The 24550-nt window shown below is 33.0% G+C and overlaps 1 protein-coding gene across 1 annotated transcript in view; it reads right to left on the minus strand.

The window, feature by feature from the left end:
* Positions 1-1198: 1198 nt before the first annotated feature.
* Smp_156500 (hypothetical protein) overlaps positions 1199-24550 on the minus strand; it is a gene marked incomplete at its 5' end in the record, with an annotated part of 41609 nt that continues 18257 nt past the window's right edge. Inside the window, 7 exons of the mRNA XM_018793342.1 lie at positions 1199-1479; positions 5043-5416; positions 10464-10559; positions 12147-12590; positions 14086-14170; positions 15937-16397; positions 19683-19864. Of these exons, the coding sequence (XP_018647144.1) occupies positions 1338-1479; positions 5043-5416; positions 10464-10559; positions 12147-12590; positions 14086-14170; positions 15937-16397; positions 19683-19864 (1784 nt within the window). The 3' untranslated portion in view covers positions 1199-1337. The remainder of the gene's footprint in view (positions 1480-5042; positions 5417-10463; positions 10560-12146; positions 12591-14085; positions 14171-15936; positions 16398-19682; positions 19865-24550) is intronic.

The raw sequence follows: 24550 nt of genomic DNA on the forward strand, positions 1-24550 counted from the left end.
TCCGATCTTCTTGCTTTGCCGATCCTCGCCCTCACATCTGCAAGGATCGGCAAAGCAAGAGCAGCATATTTACAACTGAAGAACATCTGGAACTCAAAATAACTGAAAACCAATACCAAAGTCAGAATTTTCAATACAAATGTCAAGACAGTTCTACTGTATGAGGCGGAGACGTGGAGAACTACGAAATCCATCATCTAGAAGATACAGGTGTTTATTAACAGTTATCTACGTAAGATACTTCGGATCCGTTGGCCAGACACTAACAGCAACAAGTTACTGTGCAACACAACAAACCAGATTCCAACGGAGGAAGAAATTAGGAAAAAGCGCTGGAAGTGGATAGGACACATTTTAAGGAAATCACCTAACTGCGTCACAAGGCAAGCCCTCACATGGAATCCTGAAGGCCAAAGGAGAAGAGGAAGACCAAAGAATACATTACACCGAGAAATGGAGATAGACATGGGAAGAATGAACAAAAGTTGAATAGAACTAGAAAGGAAAACCCAGGACAGATTGGGTTGGAGAATGCTGGTCGGGGGCCTATGCTCCATAGGGAATAACAGGCGTAAGTATGGACGGCATTAATTTCATTTTACAATGAAACATTATCTCATAGACTTTAATAACACCAATATAATTCAATATGTAAATTAGATGCACCTGTATATGAAAAAGTATCTTTCTTATAATTGGTAAATATACCACAACATATATATTCATAATTTTATTATAAACGATAAAATACTATAAACATTGTAGAACAATGATTGACAATATTAAATAATGAACAGATGAAATATATTCATTGCATTACATTTGTAATATTAAAACAAAACAAAAAGAAACATGTAAACGTTTTTTTAAATTTTAAGAAAAAAACATCAACAACTATGTTTACAATTTTTTTGTTAAAAAAAAAGAAAACAGGCCAAGAAAAATAAACAAAATGAAAGCGAAAAAGAAAAATAAACAAAACCAAATTTAACTTCCTGATGATGATGATGATAATAATAATAATGGATGAAAACAGTCTTTTTAATCACTGGGACAACTGTCAATTAAATTATAATTAATTATGTACAAAGATCATTTTGAAAGAAAAAATATATATACTAAGACTTGTTTTAATGAATTATTTGCAATAATGTTTATATATATAAAGTATAAAGAAACATACATACAAAATGATTGACTATTTGAAATGAAAAAAAATTAAACACTTTTTAAAATACTAAATAGTTTGTAACTGTGAATGGATAATTATCTGAACTTGATTTCCTTATTTTTTTTTTTTTATTTTTTTCAATTTTTATTTTTTTGGTTTTTGAGATTCATCTTGACAAAATATTCCGTTTTGAACGTTGTAGAATAATTAACTGTTCTTTGGCTTTATCTAATGTTATATCATTGAATTGATCTTCAAATCCATTAATTATTTGATTAATTTGAGGATTATGTGGAAAGTGATGAAGGCTTATAATAAGAAAATAAAGAAAATAGAAAGAAAAGAAATTTAGTGGAGTAGATGCTTTTTTAACTGTAATCGATATTAGATTCACTTAGTATTGTATGTTTGAATCTTCTCATTGATGTTTTTAAGACTGCAACTGGTCAGTCTCTAATTAGCATATGTGCATACTGTGCGTATTGTTTCGATATAGCCTAAATTCACAAGCATGGTAAGCAAAGATGGATAGTGGCTAGTAGTGGAATCCAGGACGCGCGTTTCTTCCTATTCGGGACTCTTCAGCTGGATGTATGTTTGGATAACGTGATGGCGTTTGAAGTGAGGGTACTGGCTTCGAGTCCCAGAGTGAACTTCAACTCTGGGATGCAGGTACATCCAGCTGACGAGTCCCAAATAGGACGAAACGGGCGTCCTGGATTCCACTGCTAGCCATTATCCATCTTTGTAATCGATATTTTTTGTCGAAGAATGTCTAATCAAATTAATTAGAATTATATAGGATATATAGAATATCAACTGCTAAATTCATAGCATAACTTAGAAATGACTGAGTGAATAGCACAAGTGAGCAACAGGAAGGGCGAGCCTAAGATAGAGCTGTTTAGAGATTGCTCGTTAGCCACCTATGCTCCACAATCCGTAACAGGAGTAAATGAGTGACAGTGGTTCAGTGATGTTGTCTCCTGAAACTAAAATATTTTGTTCACACTAGTTGGTTGAGAGGATTTGATAGTAAGTCGTACTTACAATCTAGGATGAAATGATTTTTCATCTTTGATTTGAACTCGCATTACCCGTTGCAAAATCCACTGAGCAGTTCAGATAGATAAATGGCTTTCTGTTACTTAACAATATTTTCTGTTTTCAGGTCATGGTGCATATTATGCTTTCTTTCAACTACCTGAAACGTATCTCCATGTTACTGACTTGCCGTAGTTTATACTATGCAACTCCAGTCTAAAAAAATAAATTCTGTTTCATTTTCTACATTTTCACCAGCTACTTATAAATTTTATCAAATTAATCAAATATCTGGATCGGATCTGATAATCGTAACAATGTATATTATAATACTTTAAATAAAGACACCATCTCAAAGACAGAACAAATATTGATGCAGAATAATATGAATTCAAACAAGCTAAAATCGACAAGTCCTCTTTTCTCAGTAGCTCCAACTGCATTTACCAATTTACATGTACGTGCCAAAGCACATACATTGGAAGAACCGAGAGAAGAGTGCATGTTCGCATTTATGAGCATGTTCCTAAGAAACTGAGGCTGCGAGGGACCAGGGCTCTCAACAGTGCAATAGCTCGGCATTTACTCGACACCGGGCACACCATTGACATTTCTCATGCTTTCAAAATCATTAGAAAACAAAGAAGTACAACTGCTCTCCGGTTTGCTGAAGCGATCGCGATAAAAAATACAAACCGAATCTATGTACTCAAAAAGAGACAGTGATAAACGTATTATTAAACTTATTATTATTATTATTCTCAAACACACATCACCCAAAAATAATCGGGTAAAGAGACCTCACACACCCATGTCAAAATCCAAACTGTAACCGAATGTTCGCTAGAAAGAAAGAAATGAACAGACACTACAGAAATGATCACAACACACACAACACAGAACCTATCTCAACAACATCAAACTTAAAATACCCTCTATCAGACTGCAACAAATCATACACAACACTAGGATGGCTAAACAGGCATATAAAAACATGTCATCCTCAGTATTCTCAACAACAAATTGAATACAACAATAACACACAACACAAAACACATACCCTAAAAACAAAAAACACACAAAATTGCCCATTCCCAGGATGCAACAAAACACTTCCAACGGCAAAAGGTATCATTAATCACTGCTATGTAGTACACAGATGGTCAGCAATCACCGGACAGGAAGTAAAGCCAAAGAAAAAAATAACTGCGAAAACAGCTATTGAGCCCCGGTAGTTGTGCCTTGCTTCATTGTAGCCTCTTCTCCAGAAGAGCCAATAGGCTTCACCAACCAGTTTGGCTGGAAGGGGCACTACCCTGGTAATCCCTTTTTTTTGTTTTATTTTTTGATATTAGTTTTATTTTGGTTGATATTTAGTTTTTATTATATTCCTCTTCCCTTATCCAGTTCTTAAACCACCCTTTCTCTCACACATTTCCGCTCACTTGTCTCTCTTAATTATTTGAACTCTCCAAATTCTATCCAATTATTACGTAACCCACCCTAATTGTTTTTAATTGCATGACTCCTTCATTATCTCTAAAATTATCACATATTTGATCTTATCTGTCTTTGAACTCCACTCAACTATTGCGCCACCCACCCTTTGTGCTTCCTTCATTCTAATACCTAATAACCTCTGACCTTTCCTTGCATATATATATATACAGTTATCAGAAGGGGTTTGGTGGAGATTTTGGTAATTTTATAGAGTTTAGATCATGAGTCAATTGAAGCTAGGCCACCATCTAAACCTGGAAGCACTGGACGGCCGTTTCGTCCTATTATGGGACTCCTCAGCAGTGCGCATCCACGATCTCGCACTCGCGAGATTATCATTGATAACCTTTTGTTATTCCATTCATTTACATTTAATCATGTCAATTGTTCCACACTTTTTATTACCCCAATGCTAAAATTCTAATACATATTTGGTTGTAAGTAGCTGATGAGAAACCACGAAATATAATGAATTCATATTATTCTGCATCAATATTTGTTCTGTCTTTATTTAAATTCATAAAGGGAACTAACTGTATATAATACTTTAATTTGATGATATTATCTTTCAATGCAACCACAGAACATTATTAGTTCCTATAATCTTTTATGTATGTAATTTTCATCTACAACTGCTAACCGTTTTTTTTCTTATTTTTAAAGAGATTTTAATTCTAATGTCAAACACTAATTTTGGATTTGTTCTTGTTACTGGCAGTGATTAGATCAAGTGTGATAACTTTTAGTTTTTACAAATCTGTCAAAATTATTTGTGCGGTGAACGTTCACTCATTATATGGGTTATCGGATTACCCAACTTATTTTTTCCCCATTAAATAACTAAATATTAGCACAAATTCTTATATTTAATGATTACCTATACTTTCTCTTCTAATATGAAAGTCACACACTTGTATGGGGAATGTAATTTCTTTGGAAAATGTTTATTGTACAAACTATTTCGTCATATGTATAAATCACTGTCAATGATAACTTCAAAGAATATTTTATATTCAGGAATTTCATCCTACGAGAGTCTTTGCATAGTTAAATATCTCAGTTGGACATAAATTATTCTTCGATAGAATGTTATCCTTGTACTACACTTTCTTTTACAGGATAGTGTTATCACCTGGTAACAAACAGCGAAGTCAGTGTTGAGTGTATGGAATCACTTATCTATGGAATAAAAGTCAATTACATTAAATACTACCCTACTGTTTTATTCAAATATATGCTTTTGAAGACACAAATGTCAGCTAACCAAAATATGCACTATCTATTACGTAAGAGCAAAATAAATAATTTATCTTATGAATTCGCTTACTTTTCAACAGATCCTTCTTTACGTTTTATAAAATAACCAAGTACCATGTAGTGTTTCCAACATCTCCAAACATTAATCATGTCACTAGAATTTGTATTCAATGATGTAGCTATCATTTTCAGTGGTTTGAACGCTTGGTGGGCGGAATTATCATATTCTCCGATGGATTCAATATCATGTTCTGTCTTATCATTTTTAGACAATGTTGTTGTTGGTGAACTCGACAAGTGAATTGGATTGCCAATATGTAGATGAATTAGTTGTTGGAATATTAAACCTAAATAGGGCAAACACGGCAATGAAGATGTTTCTAAGTCCCGTCGATATTCACCGAAATTCGGAGGTTTCATATAGGATGAGAAACCGGCAACCAACTGAAAATTTTGAAATTTAAGCGGTATGGCATATTTTTAAGTGAAATCCAAAGTACTGCTTTAACCTATTAAGTAGCATATAAATATATTTTCTAAATACGTTTCTTATTCCAATTCAAAGCAATTCAGTTTTTTAGATAGTTGAGACACAATGGTTGGACAAATTCTATTAATTAAATATGTATATCAACGCTTCAACAGTACTAAATAAATCATTCTACTTCATTGTTCTCTATCTCTATAAAAATGTAATTTTAAGGGTCAACTGTTATCCTTTATTCAGATGCAAATAGGAACAACCACTTCATATTAAATCCTCTTGGATTTGAAGAGTGAGTAATGGTGGAATCAAAAGTCATTTTACCTACTTCTTAATTACATTTGACATATCATTAATGTCTATTTTTAATATGTGATATAAAACTTTTAAAAAATGTACCTTCTAGCAATTAGCTTACTATTTGCAACGTTGTTATGACTTCGTATTGAGTGAAATTTATGTTGAATCCTCCAAAAAATTGTGTTTTATGGTGATTGATGAATTGAACAACTTATTTTAAAGTCATTTTTAACACGGATTGACAATGATTAAAAAATGTATAGAATACTGATATTAGTTCATGAATGTGACTTTCTAGGTTAGGATGTATCAGCAACCACTAGTACGACATATAGATCGATAGAACTTGCATGTATCTTTACAATTTAATGTTGGTCAGTTATAGCCGGTTCAGGGTTTAAACAAAATCACAAAAATGATGTACCCTTCTTTAACTATTCAAGTAGATTTGAAAAAAAGTTAAGGTACCGCGACTCCCTTATACTCAATTTCGATTATGCTAAACTTTCGTTAAACTCTTTTATTAAATTACTCCACAGACAATGTTATTAGAACAGTAACAGTTTGCATATTTCTTTGTACTATTATGATCACTATCTTGTCTGTATAAACGCGTATTCTCGATCACATGACAGACTACGCACAAATCTCTCTCGAGCTAGAATGTTCATCGCTTAAGTATCGCTCGATCAATCATTTTCTCTTTCTCATGTATATATGTACTGGAATACTATTATTAAACTTTGTCTTGTCTCACTACTCCTTGATTCTGTTTGATTATAAATTGGCCTATGTGTTCGCTCACATGCATATTCGTTTCTCTGCTTCAAATTCGCTCTATGTGCTTGTGACTTTGTTGTCTGAGCTATCTGCTGATGAACTGTGGTTGATGCTTCTTATTACCTTCTGATTTCCAACACCGTTGAGATTTATATAATGGCGGTTATCAAGATAATTTATTAACGAAGCTAAGCCAATAAAACAGTATTTGCAGAATCGGTTCATACAATTATTAGTTTTGATGGCTTACTCTACTTCATATTCTGAAATATTTGAAGTTGACTATATTGCCTTTAAATGCTAAATACTGATTGTTGTCAATTGGTTTGCTATATTATCAATTGTTAACTTATTATATATGAAAGATAAAATTATATCAAAAATTGTTTCTGCTTACGTACGTAGTCTCATTCAAATATTTATAAGCAAGTTTACGTTTTAAAAATCGGTTAGACTATAGATTATGGATAGACTTTAAACAAAGCTAAAATGACTATGGGAATGCCCACCTACTTACCAGGGTTAAATGATAGTTATTAATTAGTTTGAGGAATTAGGATTTAAAAAATTACAGTTAGACGTCATGCTAAGAAATTGGATTAAATGTTCCCATAACAAATTGACGTCAGCCATAATGCCAAAATGCTATTTAACTAAACGAATAAATGGATTTTGCAGCAAAATCAGAGCCCTGCTATCTTAAATCTCATTAAATATAAGAACTCTCGTCTAAATTAGAGCGAATAGTTTCACAGTATTTGAGCGCCGAGTTGATGTAAGACATTAAATAGGAATAATATATTTGTAAAATCTCAGCGAATGAATTTTAATTAAATCCAACGTTTCGCCTGGCAATCTGGTCCAAGCTTTTTCAAGGAATTATAATCAAACATCAAAATTATCGAATATAAATAGGTACATGGTTCACTGAGTTCATTATACACTGAATAGGTCATCCAATCAACGTTAACAAAAAGTCTAAACTAGGTATGTTTAAGAGATATGTGATGTGAAGTGATGAGTGTTCATATGACATATTGTATAGAAAACGTAAGAGGTGAGAGGAGAAAGTTACATTCATATTAGATACTGTCTCTTATCGGTGAATTTATAAGGAAACATACAATTTGTTAACGTTGATTGGATGTATAATTCCCATTTAAACATTAAAATTAAAACACAGATTTCAGTGAAGGGATCTCTTTTCAACGAATTTATTATCAAGCTATACAATCGTATATATATATATGAAAATGTTTTGTTAAAGTACTAATTCCGTGAGGAAATGTGAACACTAATAACCAATCGAGCGAAGAAATTTCTTTTCAATTAGTTTTTCATCATGGCTCTACACTAATATATATATGATTTACAATAATTAAATAACACTCAAATTCTGTAACAGCACCTCCAAAACCAACAGACTTTATACACAAATTCAATTCGAAAATCTATCAAACCAAACTCATGATCTTGTGCCGACATCCCCACAAAATCTTCAGCATTTTAAATCCACATTACTGGACTGTAGTCATGGATATGTTAATATACAATGTGGTAAGAACAACTTATTAACTAAGAACCATCTGGATCAACTAATGCTCCTGAGAAGAAATAAGGATTTAATACTAAGTAAACCTGACAAAGGAGCTGGTGTAGTCTTACTTGACCGCCAAGAATATTTGGAAAAAATGAGATTAATCTTAAACGATGTCACTAAATTCTCTAAACCTAAAGGAGAAGGTGATAAAACACTGCAGATTGAAAAACAGCTAACGGATGTTGTTAAAAACCTTAAAAATAAAGAGATAATTACCCAGGATTTATATGATCACATTCGCCCAATGGGTTCAATCATCCCACGCTTATACGGACTACCGAAAGTACATAAAGCAGGTTTACCATTACGACCTATTTTAGACATGTCAAGTTCACCATACCACCGAATAGCCCAATGGTTAGCTGAAAAATTGGAACCAGTTAGAAGGCAAGTATCTAAATATTCTATTCATGATACTTTTCAATTTATTGATCGTATTAAGGATGTTAATACTTCCGGAAAACACATGTTCTCACTTGATGTTAATTCTTTATTCACTAGTGTACCGTTAACGGAAACTATATGTTATATTTGTGAGTATATTGACTCTAACAACATAGATCTAGGTGTTCCAACTGAACACTTAAAAGAATTATTGTTACGTTGTACCTTTAATGTCCAGTTCAGTTTCAACAATGAAATATATAGACAAAGAGATGGGATCGCAATGGGATCTCCTTTAGGTCCAATTCTAGCAGACTGCTTCATGGCAAAACTAGAAAACGATCAACTCAGTTCAATGATAAATCGATTCCAACTATACGTAAGATACATGGACGACACATTTGTCGTTTGTGACGATAATATTGATTTGGACAATATCTTACACTTCTTCAACTCATGCCACCCTTCCATAGACTTTACATTAGAAAGAGAGAGAGACCAATCAATCCCTTTTCTTGATGTACATCTATTGAGAAGAAGCAATGGTTCTTTAAAAAGATCTATCTTTAGAAAGCAAACATGGAACGGTCAACTAACCAACTTCTATAGCTGGGTTCCATTAATTAGAAAGAGAAACTTGATTCATTCTTTATGCTATCGTATACATCGGATATGTAGTACAGAATGCATCAACGAAGAACTAGCGTTCCTCAAGAAAACTTTGTTGAAAAATGGCTACCCAGACCGGTTCATAGAGAAGAATATGAACAGAAGTAGCGTCGATAGGAATCCTAGTTATTCAGTCCCAAAGAAAAGCCTTTATATAAGTCTGGAATTTAAAGGTGATCGAACATCAGACATAATTAAAAATCGTTTAACAACAACGATTAAAAGGGCATTTAACGCTGCAAAACTACGAATAACCTTCACCAGTAAGAACTTAATTTCTGTATCCATAAAAGATAAGCTTCCGCGTTTGGTCGCCTCCATGTGCATCTACCAGTTCACCTGCTCTTGTGGAGCAAGGTACATCGGCCGTAGCCAGCGCTCGCTTTCAACCCGGATACGAGAACATATACCAGCTTGGTTCTACAATGGTGGAAAGAAAGCAGTTCGAAGTTCTATACTCGAACACCTAATCGACTGTAATCATTCGACGAATCCACAGTCTGATTTTAAGGTTGTTTATATGATTCGTTCAAATCTACCAAGATTTCTTCGGATCAAACTTTTAAAAATAGCCGAAGCTCTTACCATCCATGAGCTCAAACCAGAACTATGCGTACAAAAGAAGTACGTTTTATCATTATCGTTACCATGGCCTTAATATTATTATTATTATTATCATTCTTTTATTATTATTATTACTCCATTCCCCCTTTACTTATGTTTTATATTCTCATTATTTTATTCATGAATACTCATCACCTTATTTATTTATTTATTTATTTTACACCTCTATGACCTTTAATGACCTTTAATTATTGTAACCAAAACATTTTATCCGTCTTACTATATTCACTAAATCTATTGTTGTTATTCATATTACGTAATCCAGTATTATAATCTTGGTTATTAGTGTTCACATTTCCTCACGGAATTAGTACTTTAACAAAACATTTTCATATATATATATATACGATTGTACAGCTTGATAATAAATTCGTTGAAAAGAGATCCCTTCGCTGAAATCTGTGTTGATTGGATGACCTATTCAGTGTATAATGAACTCAGTGAACCATGTACCTATTTATATTCGATAATTTTGATGTTTGATTATAATTCCTTGAAAAAGCTTGGACCAGATTGCCAGGCGAAACGTTGGATTTAATTAAAATTCATTCGCTGAGATTTTACAAATATATTATTCCTATTTAATGTCTTAAATCTCATTAGTTCGTCCATAGTCTTGCCTTAAAAATCCGTAGTGAATTTAAACTCACTTGTTTTGATTTTTTAGAAAGGAGACATTCAGGTAATTCTTGAATAGCCAACAATAATGCAAGAAATGAACTAAAATTGTGTAGTTGCTTGAGATGCTGGAAATTTAAAACAAATAAAAAGTATTGAATTTAAGTAATATATTTTACTACAAGAAACTCACTTAGTTCAAATTCGAAAAATAATTTATGATAGATTTGAGACAGTATCATTAAATCTCATTCGATGACGACTGATTCAAGTCCATGATGTAAAATGGACAATGATGTATACACTATGGATTGAAAATGTGAATTGTTTTGTATACAACATTCACATACAAACTGGTTAACTGGGACTGCTTCCCTTGAATACTAACAGTTCAGTTTGTACTTTGTTTTGTAAATGCTTGGTACAGGTAGGTTGTCATATGTGATTAAAACTCATGACGGAGATATACAGATAGTATATTCAAATATCAAATTGATAATTTGTTCATTGGAAAACATTTCAACTAGTGTTCATGATCAGTAGCTCCATTGGTTTGATAAAACCATAAGCTTTGTTTAGGTATTTATTTAATAAACTGACTTTCTTTTCCCAAAACTCAGTTAACAGGAAGTCTTTCTCGGTTGACTATTCAAATAGTTTTTGCAAACTAATTATCGTCATGTTAAGGCAGTCAGACCATTAAGCATTTTTCGGATTATGATCGCTCGGGCTAATATTTTCCGATTATTCTTTCTGGTATTAAACACATTCATTCTTCAAGAAAGTTAGTTTTGATAAGTGAAAAATAAATTGTATTAAGAGGTAAATATCCTCTTGAAATACTTTTGGATGGTACATAAATTAATTCGTTTCCATTAAAGTTAATAACTGCCTTGTTCTCTTCTTGATGAAAACACTTCTGATGTATGGGCGAGAATGATAATGATTGGTTGTCAGACATGTAGATAGTTTGAGAGATGTCAGATGAGTTATATATTCCCCCAACCTTATTCTTTATAATTATTGATTGATTGGTTGTTCATTGTTGTTGGATTGTGTCGGGTTTCGATATGGAAATATATTTACGTTCTAGTCAAACTAATCACGTGTTCTTGATCTGAGTTTTGTATTGAAGTCCTGTAAAGTGGACACTGGGAGGGAATCTAGTGTAGATTTTCGTTTAAGGTAAAACTAACGTCCTATTCGCTTATAAACAAAGGAAAAGAACCATTATAACAACTTCAAAAGGCTCATATGATACAATTTTCCGTATTTTCTAGAGACGATATTTTATATTATTTAAGATTTGACAACATAATGTGTCTGTTCATACAGGTATTTGAATTCACCATTCATTTCTTTAAATGCACTATGATAGGTAGTCAGGATAGCTACCAAATTGTTCAACAGTTATTAACTTTTCCATAAGTTTACATTCTACCACTTGTTAACATTCACTGTTGATAGGTACCAATAAAGGTTACAAACTTCCAGCTACAATCCTTATCGAAACATCCACTAGAAAAGCCAATATACTAACGATGGATGACAGGATTCAGCTCTAAATACTAAAAATAAAGAAACACAAACTGAACAATAATAGTAAAGTTACAACGATTATATTAACAATCTCAAATGCTTCATAAATATAAATAAATCAATGTGAACTACTGAGCTTTAGTTGCCGACTGCTTATAGTTAAAGTTGTAACTAACCTTTAAGATTTCACATATTTTCTGCAACATAATATTGACAGAAACAATTTTCTTTATTGAAAGACTTTTATGACTGACATTTTTATTAGGTGAACTTGATTTTATAAAATCCTCATTTGTAGAGTTGACGTTGTTTGTTAATTCTACATCAGAATGTGAATCACACTGTCTATTGTTTAATGTGTTTTTACTTTTAATATTTGGAACAATTGCAGAAGAGGATGTATGACGACCACGTAAATTATCAAACAATGATCTACCACTGGCATATTTTACTTGATGAGTTGATGAATTCACTGAAGAATATTTTTCGACTATTTTAGGCGCTAGTATAAGCAACATTCCTTTAGCCCAACGTGTAATTTGATTGAAATGTTCAACACACCTACCCAATGTCTGAGCTTCACCTTTTTCTAGATGTTGAATGTTTAGTAGTTCATGAAACTGAAATGTTTAAAATGAATGTAAAAGTATGCATAAATCCAGTTTTCAGTGAACATGTTAACATTTATTAGGTATGTAGTTGGATTGTTGAAATTAGAAATTCATTGTCAGGCTTTGTTCTTGTCAATCGTATAAATAATTATTATATAAAATTATCTATTAAAGGGAACCGAGATTCAAATTTTCGTAATCACGTTGCCCCCAAATGCCCTGGTACGGCCGAGAGTGAGAAGAGTCTGCTCTCCCTCTCCAAATGCTCTCACATGGCCACGCGTATATAGCCTCTGCTAGGGAAGTCCTACTCACTGCCTTCTCGTGGCACCGGTGTTGTTCACAAAAGTGAGAGGACGAAAAGCGAATGTCCGGCGCTTTAACCGAGTTGGTGGACACGGAAAGTTCACCTAGGGGAGTTGGAAAACCCTGATTCCAAGCCAATGGTGCACATGGACTCCAGTACCTTGAGGGAACAAATGGCGTATGAACCAACTGTTGGTCACCGGCTACCATGGGACTGCATCTCCTTACGATGCTCCACTGCCTTGTGGGTTAGACCTTTAGTTCAAAGGCTCCGGGTGTGGCCCCACAAGAAAACCACCTGCTTCAGTCTGGGCACCTGGGCAGTATCACAGCCCTCACACAAATCAAATGAGATTTGTGAGGCGCATATTTATCTGGTGCTTCCTTGTACCAATATTTATGTGTTTAAAAAAATAAATAAATAAATCACGTGAGCATCTCTCTAATAGTTAAGTATCTTGTAGTGAATAAAGAGTTTGAAAATTGAACTAAACAAGTTAAAAAGATTTAGAAGTAACTCAAATATTCATCGCTTCATTTATGCAAATCAATAACAGAAAACAGTAAGGGAAAACTGAGTAACTCGAAGATAAAACTTCTTGATCAACATTAAATGCACTAATGAATGAGTTATGAAGTTGGTCTGATAACCACATGTTTATTTCACCTCAATAACAGACTGTTCGCATCGTGTTACAAAACAGTATTACTACAACTCTATTAATTCATTTTATATTCATAATTCATTCCTGGATACACAGATCTGGCTTCCGATTGCGTTTAATTAACCCTTCAGTAATGTATATGAGATTAATGCATACATTTTCCAGTAGATTAAGTTTAGTCAAATAAATGGTACCGGTCACAATCAATAATATGAGCTTATGATCTTCAATAATCTTGATAACGTCTAGTTGACCTGATTATTCTTAAAAATACAATTATACAATTCCTGAATATAAAATTTTTGAAAAGTGCTTTAACAACCTTTCACATCTTTCCCTTTCAAGATCAAATTGATTGATATAATTAAATTTATAAGACAAATTTCGTCTTATTATTTATAATTTGGTTTAGTAATTATGAAAAAGGTAGATGAATCATTTTGTTTGTGAAATTATGCCTAATTAAAATATTCTATTGTTCCAAGATACCAGTAAACATTATGAAAATTCTATCCTTTAGAGATAATACTCACATCAATTTGGGCAAATTTTTCTTCCTCGATTTGAGTTATTTCTTCTGCAATTAATCGTGCATCACATTCAAGGAATTCCTGAGCTCTACAAAAAAAAACAATACATAACAATTAAAGATATGCAATAACTAAAAGATAGACTTTTAAAAAAACTTTAGGAGTAACTATAGAATAGTTCTACACACTGTATTGCTTCATCGGAGGGACAATAAATTTTAACGTTAGTGATATGATGAAAAAAATGAACAAAATATCATTACTTCGTAATCACAGTCATTTTGTCAGAAATTACCATTCAATGAGAGTACAATTAATCATTTAAGTCCAATACGTTGTTTATGAAATAATATTGGTAGATCTGATGGAGGAAACCATTAAGTACATATGGAATTGATGATCAATTCTTTTATGAACTTACCAAAGAAATGATACTGGTGGGGATAACTAATTCACCATCCGATCCAAAATTACAGAGTTCTTTCGTAAAATGTGAAAAACCATACATCAAATACTTTATTTGCAAATATTCCGTCAATTGTCTCAAGCTCCATCGTTCCTTCGCTGCTATTACAATTAGTCTCTGGTAACATTTTCGTTCTTTTCAATTCGATCTTCTCAACTTCGTTTTGACAGCCATTCAACTTCTCTTTGGTGTTACATACTACTTATGTCGACAGACATGAGTACCATACACCACAACAGTTTTTGTAAAAACTAGTGTACCTAATGCAGTTGAAGTTTGAGTCAATAACTAAACTGACTTATGTGACCTGGTTTTGAATCACATGTATATTATATATATTGTGCATACGAAGAATGTTTTGCTAAAGAATAACACATCGTTTTGTTGACTTTGTCAAACCTTCTCGAGAAAGTTTCTCAAAGTTTGTATATATGCCAGTTTTTAATTATTTGGCATCAAATGATATGGAATTTAAAATCATTCCAAACCCAAATACATTACTTTATGTTTGAGGAAGCATATACCAATGGGTTTATCACACCATACTTTAAAGTTCATCTGCATCTGAAAAGCTACTGGCATATTTTACTTCTGTTTTAATTTAATCACCATGTTAATATTACAGTCTGAGCAAATCATGCTAATCTCTAATGAGGGATTATCTTGAAGCAACGATTATTTTAAGCCAAATAATGTCTCTGTGTTGCCTTACTTTCATTCCTTTTGTAATCATAAGTTATCTTTTGGTAACCCGTTTTTTTCCGTATCGATAGTTCTGACCCATCCAAATCACTGTCTACAGAGGGTTACCTGTTAATGAAATATGTACGATGTAAATATTCTAAATGTTACCAATTTCTACTTTTGTGGATTGATGTAAATTTGAAGAACTAGAGAGTTTGAAAATTTAGTCGTTAATATGTCCCATATTTCATAGACCGGACCTCATCATCGTGAAGTACCGTGAATTTGATACTTATCTGTTTATTCAGCGATTGTGTTTCATATTAGATCGTTAGATCAGCTTAAGTCATTGATATTCAGCCTTCTTGATGTTTTAATAAGCATTTATTGACAAATCAGCACAAAATGACCTGATGACTTGCGTTAAAATGTTCATTTGGAACAAGATTTAGTAAATATAGAAAGTCAAATTTCATAATTTAATGGACGATTACACTACAGGTGTAAATCTACTCTTAACTAACCACCTTTTTAGTCAAAATGTCCGGGATGTCATCACACAGCTGGCTATAGATCTGAATGCTTATGTTCAGTGTCATTTATATTGCTTGTTGGTTTTCAACTGAATAACGACGGTAATTTTTCATTGCTCTCATGATCTACTTTTGTCCATTAGAAGGCAAATATTTATATATATAACATACCTTTGTATGGCATCTTCTTGTGGTTCACAAATGCACATTTGACTATCTGTATTTACCAGAGCTGAACAGTGTACAGAATTATGATTGTTTATTCCACCTAAATTTGTATTATTTTGTCCATTTAATGAATTATTGATAACCAACGGCTGTTTTAACCATGAATTATTTAATTCAGTTTTATTTACTATTGGATTTCTTGTCGTTGAAATATAATCAACACTGTCATTATTTATATTGTTTGGTTTGTTTGAATAATTCGTCAATTTCTGTTTTGATGATAGAATTGGTAGATTTTCTAGTAATCTATCGGCAAGCATACGGTGAGGTTCTTCTGAAATTTGATTATCGTTATGTATTTGTTCATGGGTAATCAGTTGATTATCATACATAAGAAGACGTGCAAATCGATTAAGTTTGAGAATTAATGAAGCAGTCAATTGTTTTGGATGAATATCTCTAGCCTGAAATAAATGATCAAGGAAAAATATGTTAACAGAAATCCACTAACATTTAAACGTGTTATATCCTACTTTTGTCCCCTAAGGCCCTGGTACGGCCGAGAGTGAGGAGAGTCTGCTCTCCCTCTCCAAATGCTCTCACATGGCCACGCGTATATAGCCTCTGCTAGGGAAGTCCTACTCACTGCCTTCTCGTGGCACCGGTGTTGTTCACAAAAGTGAGAGGACGAAAAGCGAATGTCCGGCGCTTTAACCGAGTTGGTGGACACGGAAAGTTCACCTAGGGGAGTTGGAAAACCCTGATTCCAAGCCAATGGTGCACATGGGCTCCAGTATCCTGAGGGAATAAATGGCGTATGAATCAATCGTTGGTCACCGGCTACCATGGGACTGTATCTCCTCACGATGCTCCACTGACTAGTGGATCAGACCTTTAGGTCGAAGGCTCAAGGAGTGGTGTTCTAAGAAAACCACCTGCTTCAGTTCGGGCACCTGGGCAGTATCACAGCCCTCACACAAATCAAATGAGATTTTTGTGGCGCATATGTATTCGGTGCCCCTTTGTACCAATATTTATGTGTTTAAATAAATAAATAAATATCCTACTTTTAACATTTGTATATGTTATGAAATTCAACATTACTTTTGAGAAATCATCTAAACATTTAAAATATTTATATGAGAACACGAATTCAAAAAGGTCGTAACAGTTTAAGTATTTTGATAATCTGTATCATCAATTTTGTATAGATATGAATGTGATTTCCAGTATACTAGATCATTATAAAAAAATTAACATGTCTTGTAAATACGATCAGAATATATTCACAAAATGTTTTGGTTGCGATTTGTGGACCAAGATAAAAAACATAATACAGTAAGAGAAAGCCATTAAATTGGGTGGGTAAGAAAGTAACTTTACTAAAACTAACTTACAAATCAAATGAATAGATGTACAAATGGTAAATGTAGTGCTTGGAGTGTGACCAGCTTTAACTTTAAAGACAAAATGTTGTTCACTCCTGCTATTGTCGACCAGATTTACGAATTCACATAAAAGTATGCAATTGTAAGTAAACAAGAACTCAAAGACAAACATTATATTATCCTTGAACATAATGCTGTTGTTCTGATTGCAGACACTCAACTTCCTTCATATAGTATGATAATTTCGTAACAAACACTGCTAATTCTACACTTTTCTTATTTTGATTGAGATCATTAACCGTTGGATGTCCGCTCAGTGGCCTAGAGGCTAAGCATTCGCACGCGAGACTGAAGACCCTGGGTTCGAATCCCGCGAGCGGGATCGTGGATGAGCACTGCTCAGGAGTCCTACAGCAGGACGAAACGGCCGTCCGGTGCCTCTAGGTTTTTCATGGTGGTCTAGCTTCAATTAATTCATAATTTCAACTATATCATTGGTTCAATACTAAAACTCAGTTATTATCCTAAATGACTTATAATTCGAAGTTACATTGTTGATCAGATAACAAAACAACATCCCTTCTGAACCCCACAGATCAGTTTAAAGATGTGGTCTAACTAACATCTCTTCATCACAGTATGAGTTATAAAAGCTGCTCAACAAATACATGTGGCCGATAAAACTTATTGAAAACAAGGGATCATAGGGTGACCGTCTCGTCCTTTCATTGAACTTAGCAGCACGATTCAATGACTCTTCCAGGGATCTAAATCAAGACTCTCTGGTTTTGCAGTGTGTTATAAAAGTGAATCTATAAATTCCAACTCAATGATTTAAAGTTTCAGGCGCCTGTCTTATCATTTATAGGTCTTGCACCCTGTCCTTGAAGGGTTTATTAGTTTACACTTCTAAATAATCGTCTAGTGGGTTGACAAGGCTATCTAATGGAATCTCAATTTATGACGAAAACCACTCACAATCTAAAATTATCATTAAGAAACCTCTCAAACAAACTATCATTAAATGTTCACATAATGTTTAGTTTACCTAGATCACTTTATTGATTGCCATTGGTAATAATAGCGTTGAACATTTTATTCAATACCACATGTTCTGTAGTATTGAGGAATTCACAACTAAAACATATTAGGCTTCAACGAATTCTCCACTAATATTTAATTATCAAGTTAATATTTAAATTATGTGTGATAAATATTTTTTAACAGCAGTTAGTTTCCAACTTTGTCAGCTGGATTTATAAACTGATCTTGCTTTTTTCACAATATGTAAAACAACCATGATGTCTCTGTTTGAATTGAACACTGATTATATTCATAAAAGCTCTACAGTTTATCAAGTGGTTGATAAGCGTAATTAATCAGTTAAAATAAATCGAAAATGAAAAAAAAATAACTTAAAATATTTTTTGAACTTGAGGAATCGATGTTCCAGGCATTTGAATAGCCCGACTTATTTTATGTTTTAGTGTAGCCCTTAATTTTGATAACAATTAGATTGCACGATGATGTTATCGACGGGTTCACCACTTTTAATGTCATTTGGATCGTATGAATGATTGCTATTGAAATATACATCCCGGCTAACCCTGTATATAATCATCGACTCAAATCGCGTTAGTGAATAATGGAATTAAATAAGTCAAATACGAGAATGGAGTTTTGAATACGTATATTATATGCATTCATTTATCTGAACAGATAATCAGGGAAATGAAACGAATGAAGCGGAAAGCAGAGAACGAAAAGAAAGGAAATGTCACACACTGAAGAAGGCGAGTGAGCCAACTCGATTTAACGAAGGATCACTTGAAATTTATAGTCAAACAAAAATAGGTTACAGATATGTAGTGAGTAGGATGAAGGATTAACACATACGCTCATATAAAATCAGTTAAGGTTAGTAAACAAATAAGTGACAAGCTCAAATTAATGAATTGTTCTATCTGAAAGCCAGAATAGCCTAAGTGGGCTTGACATAGTGTAGTGTGCCTGCTAGTATCGACAGTTATAAGTAGTATTTATCACCAATCGAAAGTGGCATAATTGGCAGCAGAAGATTGGGAAAATGGAAGAGGAGAGAACGGAGAGTGATAGGTATGGAAATGAAGGAACACCGAAGTCTGAGACAATTGATGGATATTTTGCAAATAAAGTATTACTGTATGACTCTTGGAATTTACCAAGATATTCTGTAATATTGTGTCAAAACACATTTGGCTGTCCCCACCTGTGTTCTTGTTCATTATAATAGTACCCGCCACTACATTCAAATGCCCAATATATATATATATATATATATATATATATATATATATATATAATACATCAAAATAAACTTACAATAGTAACCAAATAATCTGCAGCGGCTAAAGCGTCAATCCAATCATTACTTTGACAACCCGGTTCAACAGGAGCATATGCAACATAAATTTGAATTAAACGTTCAATTATTTTATCAGGAGTTGTAAATGTTGGATAAATTAAACGAATTACATCAGGAAATAAATAATCTGGATGACTAGCTAAAAGTAAATCATAGTTATGAATAAATCTTAAATACATTAAAGTTATTATTATATTTTAATTTAATTCCTAGTTTATTAAAGTTAACCGACCAAGAAAATAAAGTACAAGGAAGCTTATATTATTGAATGACAATACTTATGGCTTGTTAATGTAACTGTTATTTAAAACAATTAGCCCCTTTGACAAATTTCGATAAGGCAATCCTGATAATCCTCGTCTTCTCATTGCATTATCGAAATCAATTGTTATTAAAAAATGAACATACAAGAGCTGAAGGTAATGTGTGAATTTAGTGGATAATCATTGACAGTAAATACCTAACACGATATTTTCATGTGTATGATGAGTATCATGATGATTGTATGTGTGATATTCACAGCTGAAATCTGGATCGTTCCTTACTTTTATAACATGTTTGATTGAATCTAATAAATATGTTTCTTTTAAGAGTGTTATGAATAATCCATTTTTAGGTAGCATACTTAGGGAAAACAGTCTAAATAATAAACATTAAATTTTTATCTAAGTTTTTATTATTACATTTATTTGTTATTGAAGATGTCTGCTAACTATTTATTACTGATGTCACGAGGAAACCTTGGAACTCGATTTAGTGAAAGCTGACACTTGTCGGTAAGGCGTACCTGGAGACTTGGGGTTGGAATCCCACGTAAGTTCTAGTTCCCTCAAAGTCACATATGAGATTTGCTGGTAAGTACTAACCAGAACGAAATCTAGGTCTGGAGTTTCCTATTGACTAGTTCCAGACGCCTAAAATCATAAAACAGCGTGTTCGAGGTTGAGTCATTTAAGCTAGAAGACACACTGAGACTTATACACAACATTTGGTCAGAACCAATAAACCAGAAAAAAACGACCTTAGTCGCTAGTGTGTTGCCAACTAACTGTTTCTTTGCCCATATTTGATTAATTAAATAATTTAATGCACCCAACCTAATTGGACCACAAATCGGCAAACGATTTCGCGAAGCATGTTTAAAATGTGCAAGAGTAATTTGTCGAACAGTTTACTTCAGTGCTAAATTTAGTATTTCTCATGAAAACACTTGTTGGTAATAGTATTGTTTGTTCAATAGCCATAAATTTATTTTCAATGTGTAAATATCTATACTTTAGGAAGTTTAGGGAGATCTTTGAATTTTCATACATTTTATCACTCATTCAACTTAGTTTAGTGACCACTGAATTGGAATCATTGGAAAGCTCTTTCCTCCTAGCATGGGACTCCACAGCAGTGGAGATAGTTATCCACCGCAGATAACGGAAGATGGTCACTCAGTATTGAGAGTTGATTGAGGTTAGACATGCGCATCAATTTAAAGTATTTAAAAATGAAGTTTCTTTCCATACAGTGAAGACGCGTAAATTCATGTCTATACAGAATTCTAAACACACGATGGGAGGGAATATGACCAGTACTAACATTGGGCAATCAAAGTACATTATTGGAACTTAAAGATATTACTACTGTTCCCATCAAAAAACTATAAATCATGAAGAAACCTTGTTGGAAGATTAGTACACAGAGCTATTTTGACCTAAAAACAAGTCCTTAACTCCAGAAGTAGTTGTTTGTTTTTATCCTGCACTAAGTCTTTATGTTATCTGAACATAACATTCCTGGTCTGCGTCACTAGACGAAATGAAAACACGTAGAATTGGAAAACGACATAGTGAATACTAAGTTATAGTTTTAAGTGACATTTTGACGTCTTGCCTAAAAATTAGGTCTTATTGTTTTCAATATCATTTGTTGATGTTCTCCTGTACACACAATAAAATGATTATATTAATTGAAATAACCTTTATTGGTACTTCTTTAGGACCCATATAGTTTATTTTGTTTTGCTTACTTGCTTACTGATATGAAAAGAAGTAGTAAAAATCAAAATGTAATAACGTTATAAAGAATTTAATAGATATTATGGCTTGCAAAAAATAACATTGGTTACTGACGTGTGCATCATTATTTTCAAAGGTGGTTCGCAACTATGAAGATGTGGATAGACTACAATGTTTGCTTACACAACTTACAAAAATACATTTCGCTTATCGACGGTGAACAGTTTGGTGAAATAAGAATATATTACGATGATTAGGTACAATCATTAGATATTTAAGGATTTCTACTATACCTGGACCCATTTGAAGAGGCGCTGTATTCTGATTTTTGCTATTTTTTGCGGTCATTATAAAAGGTTCTTGAAAACACAGTTGTTCCTTATACATTTTATAACTTTTTTTAATTTGTGATACTACGTTGTTCAGAATAGGTAGATTTGTCCCACATTAGAGGAGCCACTTAATCACCTGGATATTTAGCGAAACCCAGGTTAATGTTTTGTATTGATGTAGCGATGCTGCTAAATATGATATCAATTAATTTGCTCTACATTTCAATATAAACTGAAGGATCTATGTAGGTAAATACTCCATACTTTGTGCTTAGACCACTCTTGAAACAGCATTTCGCCAATAAAGCAACAAAATGTGCCTTAATTTCTTTCATAGTATCTATGAAGGCGTTCATAATACTCTGCGTTTAGTCAGTGTCTTTATCAAGCAGTGCTATATTTCCGGCATAATTTTAACGGGTGACGATGTCTGAAGAACTATATGGAAGAAGAACTCAAGAAAGTCTCTTTTACATGATGATTTTCAGTGTATATGACAAACGGAAACATCCATACGAGCATGGGTTTTAACAACTCCAAATGATAACGAAGGTTAATACTCTTTTGTTTAGTATCAATGATATTGAAAACCCCTCTGGTTACTTTATTCTTCTATTATTACCGGTGAAAAACTGATTTTCTGTCTTAAAAGTCAGTTTTACAATAAACTACTATGAACCACAGCGTTTTGTGTATGAGATGCAGCAACGGTCAATCCCTGTGATAAACTAAATAATTTTCAGAATAAAATGTTACTATTCATTTAATAATTGGATTCCTAGGAAGATAATTCACATTTTATCATTCTTAGGAAAAATAAATTTACATGTTTACATGTTGTTTGTAAGAACCAGTTGTTCTGATTCATTTTGTACTTTGATAGTGTAATAAGAAGACGAAGATTATCAGAACTATGTGATATATTAGCGCAATACATTTCGAACAATCTGATCACACATATACTTGTTAAGAACATTTATATATAAAAATAAAAGGTCAACTAGACTGGAAATGGGGGTAGGAATAGACAAGGGCTAATTGTTTTAAATTTCATTTTATATTGTTTATTTAGATTCTCTTCTTGATGTTTAGGACTACAATTGGTCAGTCTGGGTTCGAGTCCTGGGATGAACATCAACTTTGTGACACAAGTAAGTCCAGCCGACGAGTCTAAAATAGGACAAAACGCACCTCCTGGATTCCACTGCTGGCCACCATCCATCTTTGATTATAGTTGCTCCGATGTCTGTTTAGTATACTCTGTCCACTCATTCCAAGTTTGTGTGCATATGTTGAGTTTTACAAATCTCAGTTCTTTCTATAATTTGTCTTTCTCCCATTCTCACTTGTAACTAATGTGCTACACTTTCTGCATGAGTCTATGTAAATATTTCGACTTCTTATCTTAAATCTATTTTATCGTGTGATTGGTCACCTTCCTCTATGTAACAATAACCTAGGGGACATGAGAAATATTTGTAATCACATAGACATTTGTATTCTCACTGCTTATGGATCTTGTTTCGGTTGTTTATTATACTGTGAATGTTCATCAGCCTTTGTTACATATGTGCATTCTGTGAGCACTACCTCGTTATTGCCCGAAGTCACAAGCTTTTATAAACAAAGATGGATAGTGGCTAGCAGTGGAAGATACAAGTATACTACACCAAGCGAATTTAAACTTCACCCCATTGCACAAGCAGGTGGCTATCAGAACTCAGTAGCTAAGTAGATAACGCTATGGTGTTTGAAGCGAACAGTACTAGGTTCGAGTCGCAGAGTGAATATCAACTCTGAGATGCAGGTACATCTAGTTGACGAGTCCCAAATACGACGAAACGCGCGTCACATTGGATTCCACTGCTAGCTTCTATCCATCTTTGCTTAGTAAACAAAATTATTTCTACTTTCGTTAGAGCACAGTAATACAGAATTAACTATGATAAATGAAATCAGTACTTTCAAATTAAGTAAAAATCTAAATAAGAAACGTTTCATATAGCCAAATAGTTTGCATACTAATTTACCATTCGTTTGATAGCTCTCAACATGTAAATTAGTTTGTGTAACTGTATTTGATATTTTAAAAAAAGATTGAATATGAACCTCGATAAATCATACATCATTTAAACAATATTTAATACATAGTGTTGAATAATGAATCCTTTTCTTTGATAATGAAATCATTCAAGTGTCTTTTTTTATGAGAAAAAACACAGCCACATGGAAGACCATTAGGAACAGTGTAAAACTGTTTAGGTCTTTTTTTCTTTTTTGATTAATGATATAAATTGGCCCCCTCATTGTCTGACATTAAAACACTTGAATTAATTTATTCTGTCATACGATTATTTTGTTTTGAATAAAATTTTCACAATAAAGTTTAAGACATTTTCCTCAAAACTATTTTTTCTAATAAATTAAGTATATGTATTATGTTAAACAAGAATAGATTTTATAAAGACAAGTTTCGTCAAGGCGCAC

Source organism: Schistosoma mansoni, assembly GCF_000237925.1.
Source record: "Schistosoma mansoni, WGS project CABG00000000 data, supercontig 0203, strain Puerto Rico, whole genome shotgun sequence".
Lineage (NCBI taxonomy): Eukaryota > Metazoa > Platyhelminthes > Trematoda > Strigeidida > Schistosomatidae > Schistosoma > Schistosoma mansoni.